The 14,817-nt window shown below is 38.9% G+C and overlaps 3 protein-coding genes across 3 annotated transcripts; 1 reads left to right on the forward strand and 2 right to left on the reverse strand.

The window, feature by feature from the left end:
* The first annotated feature begins 3,668 nt into the window (after positions 1 to 3,668).
* Positions 3,669 to 4,807, forward strand: LOC141822806 (bZIP transcription factor 53-like). The gene has a single exon (XM_074710129.1). The coding sequence runs from the start codon at positions 4,151 to 4,153 to the stop codon at positions 4,586 to 4,588; it is 438 nt and encodes a 145-aa protein (XP_074566230.1). The 5' UTR covers positions 3,669 to 4,150; the 3' UTR covers positions 4,589 to 4,807.
* Positions 4,808 to 6,091: 1,284 nt separating this feature from the next.
* LOC141825112 (nicotianamine synthase 9-like) lies at positions 6,092 to 7,254 on the reverse strand. Its single transcript, XM_074712504.1, has one exon. The coding sequence runs from the start codon at positions 7,215 to 7,217 to the stop codon at positions 6,261 to 6,263; it is 957 nt and encodes a 318-aa protein (XP_074568605.1). The 5' UTR covers positions 7,218 to 7,254; the 3' UTR covers positions 6,092 to 6,260.
* Positions 7,255 to 9,115: 1,861 nt separating this feature from the next.
* LOC141825365 (cytochrome c oxidase subunit 5C-like) lies at positions 9,116 to 9,916 on the reverse strand. Its single transcript, XM_074712750.1, has 2 exons — positions 9,838 to 9,916; positions 9,116 to 9,472 (listed from the first exon to the last, which is right to left on the reverse strand). Exon 2 carries the CDS (start codon positions 9,441 to 9,443, stop codon positions 9,282 to 9,284), a length of 162 nt encoding a protein of 53 aa, XP_074568851.1. The 5' UTR covers positions 9,444 to 9,472; positions 9,838 to 9,916; the 3' UTR covers positions 9,116 to 9,281.
* Between the last annotated feature and the right edge of the window lie 4,901 nt (positions 9,917 to 14,817).

Here is a 14,817-nt window from a genome sequence, read left to right on the forward strand (position 1 = left end):
ATTAAGGTAAATAAAAAAGAAATTGCACTCTTGTTAAAGATATAAATTTAAATCATGATACTGAGAGCATTCGCACATTGTGATTACTTCATGTGAGAGCATTCAAAGATTAGGTCAAAGAAGGGAGGGAGCTCCTTTCCGAGAAAATCCGGGAGCGCTCCTCGTTTGCCGTTTGGGGAGCCGCTCTTTCCTTCCTTTTTTTATTAAATTAATTTTATATTTTTTAATCATTGTTTGACGATTAATTTTTTAACCATTATTTAATGGCTGAATACATCTTAAAATCTTCTATCTTTTCATTCATTTTATCACTTTCTCTTTTATTCTTTCTTTCATTAGAGATGGGTGAAAATTTCAATATTTCTTTCATAAATCTTTTAAATTCAAGTTTTTCTTATTCATCCAAATATACAATATTCTCAATTTTCCTCATACATAATACCTTCTAAATTTTTAAAATATTTCATATGTTCGATAATATCTTTTACATTTTTTAATTTTTTAAAGTTTTTAAAATTTTTCAAATTCAAGTAACATCGCTCTAGTTCTGTTTGCTATATATCCACCTCAAAATTGATCAGTCATAAATAATCATTTTGGACTATCATCTTTATCATATTTATTTTCTCCTTCTCAATCATCAATCATGCATCTGCATAAATCAAGAAGAGCTAATGTAGATGAATCTATTAACGATAAAGAACCTGAAATGTCATCTTCTGTACTGAAGATAGATGATCCGAAATGAACAATTTGATCTTGCAATGAAGGTGTGATCCTTGCAAAATTATAGGTCGTTATCAACACCGACATAGTTATTGGTAATGACCAAAAGGATCGAACTTTTTAGAGACGTATCTGATTACTACGAAAGCATCACCTCCTGTTGGAACTCGATTAAAATCACACTACTATAAGTCCATACCAATAGTAAATGAAGTTTCTATAAATTATAATATTTTTAATACTCATCGTCATAGTTGGAGGACAAGAAGTTATTAGATAACACACTAAAGATATGGAAAGCGAATAACAGTAATAAGAACTTCAAGCATATGTGAAGGGATTTTAGAAAATATGAAAAATATACTTTATAATCCGTTAATGATAAAAGGTAAGGACATTCAAAATTAAGAGGATACATTTTCACGTCAAATCCAAATATATACATGTGTTAACGTGGACAACTATAATCTTTATTCATCCAATAGAGTAAAAGACAACGAAGAGAAAAAACAAATCCAAAATCCGAGTGAGTGACAAAAATTAAAATAAAATTTGTGGGAGATATTAAATAATTCCAACTATAAAAATAATTTTGTGGGAGAATACTTTGTGTATATGAAAAACATAGTTGAAAAAAAATAAAACGTAGTGTTGAAATTGATCTTTATCTATTATTATAATTTATGTATTTTATTTGATGTGCGTAATTTATTTTTTATTATCAATGTCTTTTACTGTTAACCATTATATCAATTTAAATCATAATTATATTTTATTAATTATTGTTACGGCAGATAACCACGATGACGTCAGCAGGGGCTCGAGTCTGATCCAGGTCTGACCTGAACCTCGCCCATAGACCCGATAAGCCCTGTACAGATCTCCATGGGTCTGATAAGCCCTTGCAGAATCCCCATTCGGCCACATCCCTTGCCGAATCCTCCTTCGGCCACGGGCCTCACCGAATCCTCATTCGGCCGTAGCCTTCGCCGAATCCTCGTTCGGCCGTAGCCTTCGCCGAATTCTCATTCGGCTGTATCATAGCCGAATACCCATTCGGCCATGCTCCTAAGTCGAATCCCTCATTCGACCACATCCCTTGCCGAATCCTCCTTCGGCCACGGGCATCGCCAAATCCTCATTCGGTCGTAGCCTTCGCCGAATCCTCGTTCGGCCGTAGCCTTCGCCGAATCCTCATTCGGCCGTATCATAGCCGAATACCCATTCGACCATGCTCCTAAGCCGAATCCCTCATTCGGCCATACTCTTGTGCCGAATCCTCATTCGGCCGTATCACAGCCGGATACCCAATCGACCATGTTCATAAGCCAAATCCCCATTTGACCACATCCTCGTCGAGTCGCCCGGCAAAGCCTGGGCCCACCTCATCATGATTTCTGACAAGCTCACGCCCCATTTAATTAATGCTGCCTGTACACAAATGTCGACGAGATGATACTTTTACGGCGATGGGACAGGGAACTCAATTGTTCCTGAAATCTCATTGATCGTGATAAGACGTTCCTTAATGATGACGTGACACGTGCGCACGCTCATCCCTCTCTTAAAAGACCACTCGGACAGGTAAAGGGGCTGGACTCTTACTCTCTTTTACACGCTCAAGGCCTTATTTCACTGTTCATCTTCTTCTTCCTTTGACTGGGCTGACTTGAGTGTCGGAGTGGTCGCGCCGGAACCACCTCCGGCCGTCCTACTGACGTTTGCTGTGCCTGCAGGTCCTGTGGCCCTCGAGCTTCTTCTTCTCCTGCTCTTCTTCCCCATCGGTTCTACCTCACGGCGAGCTAAGGTCCGGTGACGTGTCTAGGAGCAGTTCTCAACCGGAACAATTATACTTTATCGATTTTAACCATTATAAATATATAGATTAAGAAGTAAATTACTGAAATTATGTATTTATAATATAAACGAAGCCATCGATTTCTCACTAATAAAAAAGTAAAAAAAAAAACATTAGCAGGCTTTTACTTAAATTATGTATTAGGCTGTCAACTAATGCAGTAACACTGTTTTAAAAAAGTTTACTTTTTAATATTTTTATTTATAATAATTATTATTATATCACTTGAAATCGTTATATGCTAATTATTTCACTTTAGATTATACTAATTGAATCTGTATACTAGCACGTGGTTTGTTTGGATTAAATAGGGATGATAATGGAAGAGGACATGAAGAAAATTTTTAAATCAGACTTGAAAGTTTTTAAATTCGAGGATTTTTCGGATTTGGAGATTTAATAGAATAAAGACAAGCAGCATTAAAATATAAATTTTTACCATCTAAAAATAATTTATCATGCACTACTTCTTTTTTTATTCTTTGGGGATTTTTGAAAAAGAAAATTTTGGCGAATAATAATTAAAAATAAAATTAAGGGGGGAGAATAGAAAAATAGAGGCCATCTCTGTGCAAGTTGCTCTTTGTCTTGATGGCAACTGGGCAAGTGGGAGGAAGCTTCCAACCGACTTCACTCGCCAGCGATATACTCTGCCAAAACACATGTTAAAAAAGTAATTAAGTCATTTTTAATACAAAGAATCTTAGCAAGATATGGATTAAACTAATTGAAATTTTTAGTGGTAAGGTATTCGATGATTTATTTAAATATTTCTATTTTGAATTATAATTGAAAAGATTTATTTTGATGATCGGGATCATCTTCGAAATTAATTCGGATGTAAATGAAATATCTATAATAATAATAATAATAATTCGATCTGATAAAAATATTTTCCATCGAAATCAACGGCCAGAAAGCAGCTGGGATTGGGAAAACGTGGGCTGCGCTAGATCTAGATGCCGTTTAAATGAAGTCATTGCACACGTCTTTGAACGCCTAATTCTTTCCCAAAATGCCCCTCCCTCCCTCTCTATAAATAACGCCCCTCCTCGGCCTTTGTGACATTCTTCCGTTCCTTTGGTTGGTGGCTCGCATCGAAGAGATCGACTCCTTATCTTTTCCAGCTAAGTTTTCTTCTCTCTTCCTTTTTCTTGTTTCGTTCGTCTTTTTCTGCTCTTTTCTCTCGCTGGAATCCGTCTTTGAATCCAGATCCAGCTTCAGAATCGCTCCCTTTCCGCCTTGGTTTTGCTCTTTGCGTTGTTTTCTTCCAGATCCGACCCCGCTTGTTCATAATCGAACAGATTTCTTGATGTTTGCGTCTCTAATCGTGTTGAAGACCATCGTCTTCTAGCCCTGCATGCATCTCGTCGCTCTTAGCGTCTGTTTCCTCCACTCCTTCTCCGTCGTCCTCCTCTACTGGTTTTATGTGATCTCGTGAACTGGTAGATCCATTTCGATTTGGGGGAAAAAAATCGTTTGTTTCCTTATTCATTTCTAATCCGATCTCAAATAACTTAGATTCGTAAATCGTAATACCTTTCTACTACTAAGAACGAAAGAGCGATGTCTTCCTTGCCTGCTCGACGAGCTTCGAGTTCCGAAGGGGAACCCCACCCTGCGATCGACGAGAGGAAGCGTAAGAGGATGCTGTCCAACAGGGAGTCGGCGAAGAGGTCAAGGATGAGGAAGCAGAAGCGCCTGGACGAGCTGGTGAGCGAAGAGGCGAAGATCAAGACCCAAAACGCCCAATTATCTACCCAAATCCATGCGGTGACGACGCGGTACGCGAAGGTTGAGTCCGAGAACGCCATCCTGCGTGCGCAGCTCAACGAGTTGACGCAGCGGCTGCAGTCGGTCAACTCGGTGCTGCGCTTTGTGGAGGAATTCAGCGGGATGGCCATGGACATCCCAGAGATGCCCTTCCACCCTATTCTGAAGCCATGGCAGCTTCCTTGTCCGGCGCAGCCAATCATGGCCAATGCTGAAATGCTCCAATTCTGAAGCGTCTCAGATAATTGTGCGAGATCTGTTAAATCGTGCCGAGATATTTGTCTTTGTCTTTGGGCTTAAATGTCGCAGCAGGTGGTAGATTTGTGTGTGGTTTTGGTTTTGTTGGCAACATGTATGTATCTATAATTAACTGTGTGTGTATTTGCTCTGTACGTGATGATGATCTGTGTTGGAATTAATGGAAGTGATTGACAAACTGTTCAGTGTGTATTTGAAGCTGAATGAATCTTTGGTACAAGAACAATTTGAAAGAAGAACAAAAATCTAGGAATACTTTGACATAGCTATGGAATTTGTCTGTCCTCTGGCATAAGCAATACATCAAACATCTTGTTGCAACCAAGAACAATCTCCTGCGACAGAATAAGTCTTTAAGAGGGTAAATTGATTTCGCAATCCTCTTAAACAGATGGCTTAATATCTTCAAGCCAGGATTTTTTTCGACTAGCTAGTTTCACGAGCATTTCTCAATTCCAGAGTCTTTGCTGCCTTTCTTTTCAGATACTTCTTCTCGGCCCGAATGGCCTTCTCTGACTGAAGGAGGAGCTGACTGAAGCTCCAATCCGAGAAAATTCATCTTCGTAGGGACAGAACTACGGGTTGAAGTCTGCAAACGATTAACCTTTACCTTCAAATTGTCCACTAAGAACTTCAAGATCCTGTCTTTATTCACGGTGAGCAATCTTGAGCCAGAAGTGATCACCAAAAAAATCTAATCCAGGCATCTCACTGCATAACCCTAATGGGTTTGTGACGAGCATCAGAAATTCCAGTCTCTTCATTCTCTTCAAGGCCTTCAAAGAGAGTCGAACTTCAAGGGAGTCAAATTTGAAAGAGTCAGACTTCACGACTTTTAAATATCATGCGACTCAAATGGGCTCGACTCCAGGTCTTCCATTGGAGCCAGATTTGATCCGAACTCAATTTGATTGGATCTGCACTCAACTTGATTTGATCCGAATACTACTCGGACTCCATCCTAATTCAATTTGACTTTAACTGTCAGTTCAGTTTTAACTTTTGACTTGACTATAGATGTTGACTTCCCTTATCGTATCATGAACAAATAAGCTGCATGAAAATACTCTTTTTGTCGTCTTAATTTTTTTGCCAATATCATTGCTCAACTAATTAACTAATGAACAATAATCAACCTCTTGAACGAACGGTTTCGCAACTTGCTGCTTTTTTGCACCACTTCTGATGGTTTTAATTTGTTCATCACATATCATCGTCCTCGGAACAACTGCATGCGTGGGCCTCGCTCGCAGGTCTGTCTAAAAGTGCGAGCTCTCGTCGTGAGGAATGCATGGCTCCACACGCTAGCTCTGTCGACATATCTTTACGCATGCAATCGTCTCGATTATAAAATATTATCTCGATCAAGCATCGGACCAAAAAATCTACTTTTTTGCAAGAGATCGAACAAGATTGCATGCATGGTTCGTTTAGGGTTTAGCTATAATTCCATGTAAGACTATAAAACAAACGCTGTTATTTTACGACAACAACAGAGAAATTCCACTTATTCCTTGGCAAAACATTTGAAAAAGGCTTCATGCAGCACTGATACATCGATCGATCGTTAAATTAAAGCTAATTAAAGTAGCTAGATATAATTATATAGTACTCAATATTTAAGTATCGATCATCCTCGGATTGATTAATTTAGAGTAGGGAAGTTCTTCCGGCCGTGGCCTAAGTGATGGAACCCCTGCACCATCTCGCAGCACTTGCAGGGCCTCAGAACCGCCGGCGCCGGCGGATGCACCCCGCCGTGCGTTGACTTCCTGGCGACAATGACCGAGTTGATGACCTCGTCGGCGGGGTGGTGCACCGTCAACACCTCGAAGCCCTTGAGGTCCTCCGCGGGGTCCACCACCGGGTAGAGGAAGGCCCTCGCCCCGTGCGCGCTCCGCGCCACGAGGACGGCGCCCGGCGCCATGTGGCGAGCCAGGTGCTCGACCACCCGCGCCTTCTCCTCGCGCTCGACGCCCACGAGCGCCGCCAGGAACACCACGTCGTACCCCCGCAGCGCCAGCGTCACGTCCATCACGTCCGCAGTGTGGAACGCCAGCCGCGCCGCCAGGCCGCCGTCGCCCCGCACCAGGCGCCTCGCCCGCTCGTTGGCCGCCGCGTCGACGTCGTAGTTGTCGATCTGCGCCGACGCCGGCATGTGATGCGCGGCCAGCACGACGGAGCTCAGCGGCAGGGGGCCGGAGCCGACGAAGGCCACGCGGGCAGGCGGCGCCGGGACGTGACGCGCCAGGAGGGTGTACTCGAGGTGGCTCAGCTTGAGATAATTGTTGTAGTAGGGGAAGAGCTCCAAGTGGTCGAGAGGGTTGTCGAAGGAGGCCAAGAGATCTGAGTAGTGGCACTCCAAGAGCCCCTCTGCCTCGCCGCAAAGCTTGATGAGCTTGGTCCTCATGGCCTGCACCTCCGGACTGAGCTCGCACACTTCAATTGGGACGACAGGGATGCACGCATGCACCAGCTCAGTGAAGAGGCCGTCGACCTCCTCGGACGGGCTCAGACTCCCGAGCTTGGAGATCCTCTCGTAGATCTCCGAGATCCTCTGAACAAGCATCATCTCACCTTCTTTGTTTTCCTCCCCTCCCATGGAAATTAAACTAAAATGCTACAGCTCAGGGACGATCGTCAGATGCCACACCCCCCGATGCTAGAGGGGGTCTCTATATATATTATGAGCTTGGCCTAGGGGAGGGACCTTAACAGTGAACATGCCTTTTCTTTTCTTTCCTTGTCTGATTAGAGAACGCATGCATCTACATGCCTCGATTCCTTTTGGTAATTTCAGCTTCCATGTTAATTAATTTCGATCGAAGTCTCAATATAATTCAATATATAGTTTTTAAATATATACAATACTTAAACTAATCTTGTTCTGTGGTCCATTGCAATCCAGGAATATATACTTTTTCCCACGTCCGTTTAATCTAAATTATCAGCATCGTTTTCTATTGTTTCTGTCCACGTACGTCGCGTCAAGAACTGCTTTAGTATTCCCTTTCATTGGGTGAAGCATGGGGGAGTGATCTTGAGAATGACCAGAGTTGCTTTCTCAATAAATTGTAATTGAGATGTATCAAGTTTTTCCATTGCTAGAGAATATTTGAGTTCACACAATTCTGATATATATGCAGTTAATTCATTTCATGCCTAGCTTGATGCATGCAAATCCCATTACCCATCTTAATGGTAATTAAAACGTTATTGAAGATAATTACTTTAGGTGAATATTGTCGTTTATCGGGTTGAGTCGCTGATGACTCAGTTCAATTCTAGCGGTTTCCTACTCATTTGACACTCTACTTCAATTTGTCTTCGAATCGCCAAAAGTGAATTGTCCTATCTCATTGTCCATAATAATGTATGTGGATAATGAGATAGGTCAGTACTTCTTCTCAACTCATAACTGTGCACATTATAATGTCTCTGGATATGTGGAAATATACTGATCATTTTAGTTTAGTATTGTCTCTGGAGATACACCTTGATGATATATAAATTATATATTCAACATGATAGGAACTAATTTAATTGTAAACACTAGCTCTTTTCACACAAAAATGGGAAATATCCTAAGATAAAATAACTGTCGACAAATGCTTAATTGAAAAAGTGAACTTTAGAAAAGCTTGACAGTGATTTTCATTCAACTAGCCATTAAGTGATCAGTGATGCAAGCAATTGTGCGAGGTGAGATTTCTGCAGCTACGTCAACGTAATGGTGAGATTTCTACGCCGCATGCATCAATTATTGTCGTGGAAATCTGATTTACCAGTGTAAGAATATTGGCAGACGCCTGAATGTCGACATTGTGTCACAATCGTTCACTCGATGGAGGAGCAATGATAAAAATCATCAGTTTCCCCTGTTCCTGATCAATTATTCAAAACAAAAAGGCATAAGGTGCAGGGTTCTTTAATGGTGGTGGCCGTTCCCACTCCACTTGCGAGCTTTTGAGATCACCTTGCCATTTCCATCTCAAATCTGCGGCGCTGAATTGGAGAAGGTGGGCACTCTGCATTAGAATATGTTGCAGTACTGTTGATGCTTCATGTGGCTCCTGCTTTAGTCAAAGTTGGCACTGCACTGCACTGCCCTCCCAAGGAGCAGAGCCTTCGTTTTTGCGACTACTCGACGCAGAGATGGACGTCACATGTCCACCATTGACGACTCCTGCTTTTTATCCCTTCCCTCGCTGTTGCCTATCGGCGTCTCCCAAATGCCATTCATTGCCTTGGAAAAGCAACGGCCAAGCGCCGATGGTGGCCATTGCGAGGCACTAACAGCCAATCAATTTGATGCCAATGATATCGACGACGCAATAGTGCAACAGACCAATAAATGAACTTTTGCTTACTTTTTTTGTAAATCAATTACAATTTCTCGATTTATCTATTCACAGATACATCGTAAAACTGTTGGACAATGTTTGGATCCGTATGCTAAATTCTTGGAGGAGAATGGTTAGCAATGGAGGATTGCGAGGATGACAAAAGAAGATTTTTATTTTAGATGCGAGAAATCTTTTCACTAAGTAGTGTCACTTTGTAGTTTTCAGAACATTACTGAAGTTGTAAGTCCAAAAAATAGCAGAATTCCACATAAAATCTACTCTGAAAGCTAGAAAAATAGACGCTGATTATTCTTCTGGAACTACAACACTAAGTCATAAAAAGAGCTTGTTTTCCTCTGCTCGTTCCAGTGGTGCATCTTCCACAGGCCGCCGGCAAAGAGTCCGAGTGTGAGGCCGATGCAGATCTCCTTGACAACGCTGGGACCTTTTAGCGTAGCATGTGCAATTTTATGAGCAGCCATCTGTTCTTCAGTGAACAAACTTCGAAACCCTGAACGAAAGAAACATGAAAAGTAGCCAGGCCACAAGGAAAAGGGTTAGTTAACAATCATGGAGTTGTGATGTAGAAACATTACTTCTATATATGATTTAGACATGTTAAATATATAGATAATATCTAGAAATTCCACCTCGTGTACTTTTAAAATTGTAGTCAATATGAAGTGTCGAACATCTTCATATTTGATTCTGACGTGAACATGAAGCAGTTAGCAATCATAAGATCACATAGAGTAGCTAGTAACATAATGCTAAAATTTAGATGTTTGGAACTGCACCATCAAAAGAAATCAAATCGCATAGTAACCTATGACACATAAGCAAAGGTTTGCACCATGAAAATCAGAAACAAATTACCTAAGTTTGATTATTTGAGGCGCACACAAACTTCATGATGATCCCATATTTCTTCTGATTAAAGACTTAGTCACTCTCATGATAAAAAAGTTGACGAATTTCACAATGCCATGGAACTAACAAATCACAGCATTTCAGTCTCTCTGATCATGCTCACATGTTGTCACCCACCAAATCAACTGGTATGGTGATTAATGATAACTTGAAACTACAATATAAGACATTGGCATTTGTGGCAATATGACTTAAGACCCAAGAATATTCTGGCAAACAGAATTAATGATCGGATGATCAATAAAGAAAGCTTTATTTTAGCAGGCTTAAACAAAAGATATTGGCATGCAATCTGAGAGCACAGTTTGTTTTTAAGATCAATGAACTACTTGTTCAAATTGAAGTGTTAGGTACAGATCTTTTCAATTTGTTTACCACAGTTTCAGAGTGAATCACTAGTGCTAAAAGTACAATGAGTGTTAGATAAACACAATAATTATACAGAGATGTACTAAAGAAGTTAGGTCTTGGTGCCATATTAGTTGACGACAGAATCTCCAGATTTAACTTCTAATTGATTATATCAATATCCAATAAAAAATATTCATATGATGTAATATATGTATTAATTTATAAATCATGTTATAGACTAAAATGAAGATATAGAAAGAAACAGAGAGAGGAACACAGAATCAAGTAAACTATAAGGGACATACGTATGATTTACCCATTAAGATATCCTAGAATTATTACTAAAGAAAACACAGACAAATAAAATCATGCAAAGGAGAGTGCAGAATATGATAGAATGTTATGCTCCTTCAATTAAAACAAAAAAAAAACTACAAATAGAAATTATCATAGTGAGAAGCAAATTTACCCTGGTCTAAAAATACGTCAAATGCAGTCAAAGTATTCATGTGAGAAGTTCCTTTGCAGGAGGAAAATTGTCAAGCAAACTTAAAAATGTGTAAATTATAGTTTCAGCTATATCCATTTCCACAGCTCATGGAGATGGCAGAATGATTGCAATTTATTCCCAGTCATTAGCACAGGCAAAAGATCATTGCAGAAATTAACGAAGAAAACTCAAAAGTTACTGAAGCAAAGTAACCAATCAAGGATCTCAATCTACAAGTAGCATATGATAATTAGATCTTTTGACTTTTTTAAGGACCACATGAACATTTTTACATTGAAATATGTGTTTATTAATTCATCTAAGCTAGATATCGAAACTTCATAGTTTACTTGTATGCAATAGAAGACAATTTTAAAAAAGAAATGAATTAGTGATTCACTGGCTTGGAAGAAATACGACTTGAGAAAGGAACATAATTTCATTCAATCCTCCATTTTGTTTCTGCCCAAATTAGAAACCAGATACGGGGAAAGAATATATGCTTATCATTATTGCCGTCCCGTAAACAAAATGGCGACCGTAGATTTATACTCTTCATTCATTTCACCACCTATCCATGACTTGACGAACGATGGGATCATCTTCCGTTACTTTCTTTATCTTTCTGTTGAGTTGATTTTCAACTTCAGCCTTAAATGACTTGAACACGTCCAATGTTTGAGCCTTTTCTTGAATAAGCTGTAAAAATGTATGCATATCTCAGAGAAATCGTCTATGAATGATACGAAATAGCGTTGACCATTCTCTATTTAGAATGTATGCTGCAGAAGGAATTGGAAATGGCCCACATACATCCGTATGTATCAACTCAAGAACTTCCGTAGCTCTATACGCATTCAATTTTCTATCTTTGGTTTGTTTTCCTTTAATGCATTCAACACAGACATTAAAGTCCGTGAAATCAATGGAATTCAGGATCCCATCTGACACAAGACGTTCAACTCTATTTCTAGAGATGTGACCTAGACGTTTGTGCCATAATGCACCCGAAGTATTATCATTTAGTTTTCGTTTAGTACCTCTTGATTCAATGTTTAGGGTTTCATTATATGAAGCATTTGTATCAAGTAAATATAGATTGTCATATTGCATTAATGAACCGGTTCCAACAATTGAATTACCAATAGATAACTGAAACTGATTGTTTCCAAATGAACAAGAGTAACCAGATTTGTCCAAATAACAAACAGAAATTAAATTCCGTCTAAAAGACGGTACCACAAAAGTATCTATTAAATCCAAATAGTGACCAGTACTGAGTAACAATCTAAAGTGCCCTATTGCTTCAACTTCTACCGATTTTCCATCGCCCACAAAAATGCGTCTTTCAGCATCACTTGGCTTTCGGTAGTTCAGGCAACCCTCCATTGAAATACTGATGTTAGTAGTAGCACCGGAGTCTAACCACCAAGTATTTCTAGGTACTGAAGCTAAATTTACTTCAGAACAAACCAAATTAAGAAACATACCCTTTTTCTCGCGCCATGCACGATATTTGGTACATTCCTTCTTTATGTGTCCAACCTTATTGCAAAAGAAACAATCTCCTTTATTTTGTTTCTTTGCATTTGGACCTGCAGCATCTACATTCTTTCTTTTCTTGCCCTTATCCTTAGAGGTGTTTGCTAGATGAGCACTTTCAGTCTTTTCTTGCTTCAATCTCTCTTCCTCTTGAACACAATGAGAGATCAGTTCATTCAAATTCCACGTTTCCTTTTGACAGTTAAAACTGACCTTAAAGTGGTTGAATTGAACTGGAAGAGAAATCAGAATGAGATGCACAAGTAACTCCTCATGCAAATCAAGCTTTAATGCTTTAAGTTTTGAAGCAAGATTGGACATCTCCATGATGTACTCCCTTATATTACCATTGCCCTTATACTTCATTGAAATCAAGCTCTTAAGAATAGTGCTTGTTTCAGCTTTATCGCTTTTGGCAAAGCGCTTTTCAAGTTCTGCAAGGTAATCTTTAGCATTGGTGGTGTCCTTAGACACTGCACCCCTGAACACCTCCGGAATTGCACGCTTAATGATCATTAGACTCATGCGGTTAGAGCGTTCCCATTTCTCAAATTTAGCTTTCTCTTCAAGAGAGCTAGCTACCGTAGGAGTAGGGGGTTGCTCTGTCCGTATCGCAAGGTCCATGTCCATGCATCCGAGAACTATCTGAATGTTCTCCTTCCAGTCCTTAAAGTTGGAACCATTAAGGACCGGTATTGAATTTAAGTTGGCAGAGATATTTGCAACATTAACTGAAAAGAGAACAGAAAATAAACTGTAAATAACATGCACACTACTTTAATTTTCAATCTAGTTCAAAATAATTAGCAAACCCATCCAAGATATCTAATGCACCATTAATTTCAAGTCTTTGGACAGTAAAATTAACTGCTAGTAATATCCTTGTTGTAATAATCAAACACTAACAATAATGCACGACAAATAACAAACCCTTCTTTGGATTGATTTGCTATTTTCATGTGAAATCCTTATAATTGTTACGTGTTTACTATCACAGGTAATTTATGTACTCCGGTCAACCATTGACCGTCCTTTGGGCCGATCAAATGATCACATGGAAATACACAATTACAAACATTCAAAATTCAAAATTAAATAAACCAAATTAGAGAGGTCACTTTGGCAACATCATAATTCAACTTATTTAATTTGAATAAAGAACTAAATGCTAATTAAAGAACAAGATTTAATTTTCAATGTAAAAAAGATTTAATTTTCCAATGTAAATAATATATTTACACCTAATAGAGGTCATTTTCATACTATAATAATATCTCAATATTTTAAATAAAATTAAATTCAAATAATAGAGGTCATTTTGATGACATATAATTTAAATTTAATTCAATTTAAAATAATCGATATTAATGGAACCCATATAATCCATTTAAAATTTTCTATATTATAAAATAAGTTAATTAAATTATTTTATCAAAATAATTTAATTAAATTATTTTATTTAACTAATTAAATTACTGGATTGATTCTGTTTAATCATGCACGTGAATAAATAAAATAATTTAATTAAATTATTTTATTTAACTAATTAAATTTATGGATTATATGCATGTCTGTTTAATCGTGCAATGCCACGTCTGTGACCCAACGCACGTTTCTCCCACGACGCTATTTTCTTTCCCTTTTTTTTTAAATTAACTTGATAATTAAAAAAAAAAAACACAACGTTTCACGCCGTGCGCTGCAGTTCCGCCCGCCTGCGCGCTATTTTCTTTCCTTTTTTTTTTTAAATTAACTTGCAGTTCGCCTGCCGCCGATGCTGCATGCCTTGCCGGCGCCGCTTGCCTTACCGGCGCCTGCACCAGGCCACCATTTCTTACTTCGTCGGCGTCACAGGGATCTCTCGCACGCAGACAGCGCCGGTGCATTGCGTGTTCGTCGTAGGCCAAACACGCAGTGAAATCGTGAAAAAAACAGAACAACAAGAAGAACAATACGGTGTTGAGCGCATAGCAAGGTTAATTGTCATCTATGCACCGTATGAACATTTGCTGGAAACCAAATGTTTAATTGTCCAGTGGGACAATTAAAATATCTCAGGATAATCAATGATTTCATGATTTCTTAAGAATTTGGAAAAAACCTCGCTCTGATACCAATTGTTGGTATTTTTCCTAATGTTGAGAAATCTCAACGCATGCATCGTCTATCCAATTCTTAAGAAACAAGAACAAAAATTCGGAAGCGTACCGGAATCCATCGCTAGCAGCCGAGGATGATCTTCCAAAAGGTGCAGAGTTCCTTAGGTTTCCGTAGTTTCTCTGACGATGGGGATTCAGAAAAAATAATTCTGTCGCTCTGCCTTTTGGGGACCATAACCCCTTATAAAGATTGACATAATTCTAATTTGGCCCCTCATCAAATTAGAATTACAAAATGGTATCCACATTTATAATTCATAACGATTATGCCCTTAAGTCAAATTCCGAATAAAAATTAGATCACATATTGACTTAATTATTTGATGACCATATATATTCATTTAATTATATATTTGTCCCATTAGATGCTATTCATTTAATTAT

Source organism: Curcuma longa, chromosome 3 (genome assembly GCF_044706935.1).
Source record: "Curcuma longa cultivar G26 ecotype Majalengka, Jawa Barat chromosome 3, ITB_CL_G26_1.1, whole genome shotgun sequence".
Taxonomy (NCBI): Eukaryota; Viridiplantae; Streptophyta; class Magnoliopsida; order Zingiberales; family Zingiberaceae; genus Curcuma; species Curcuma longa.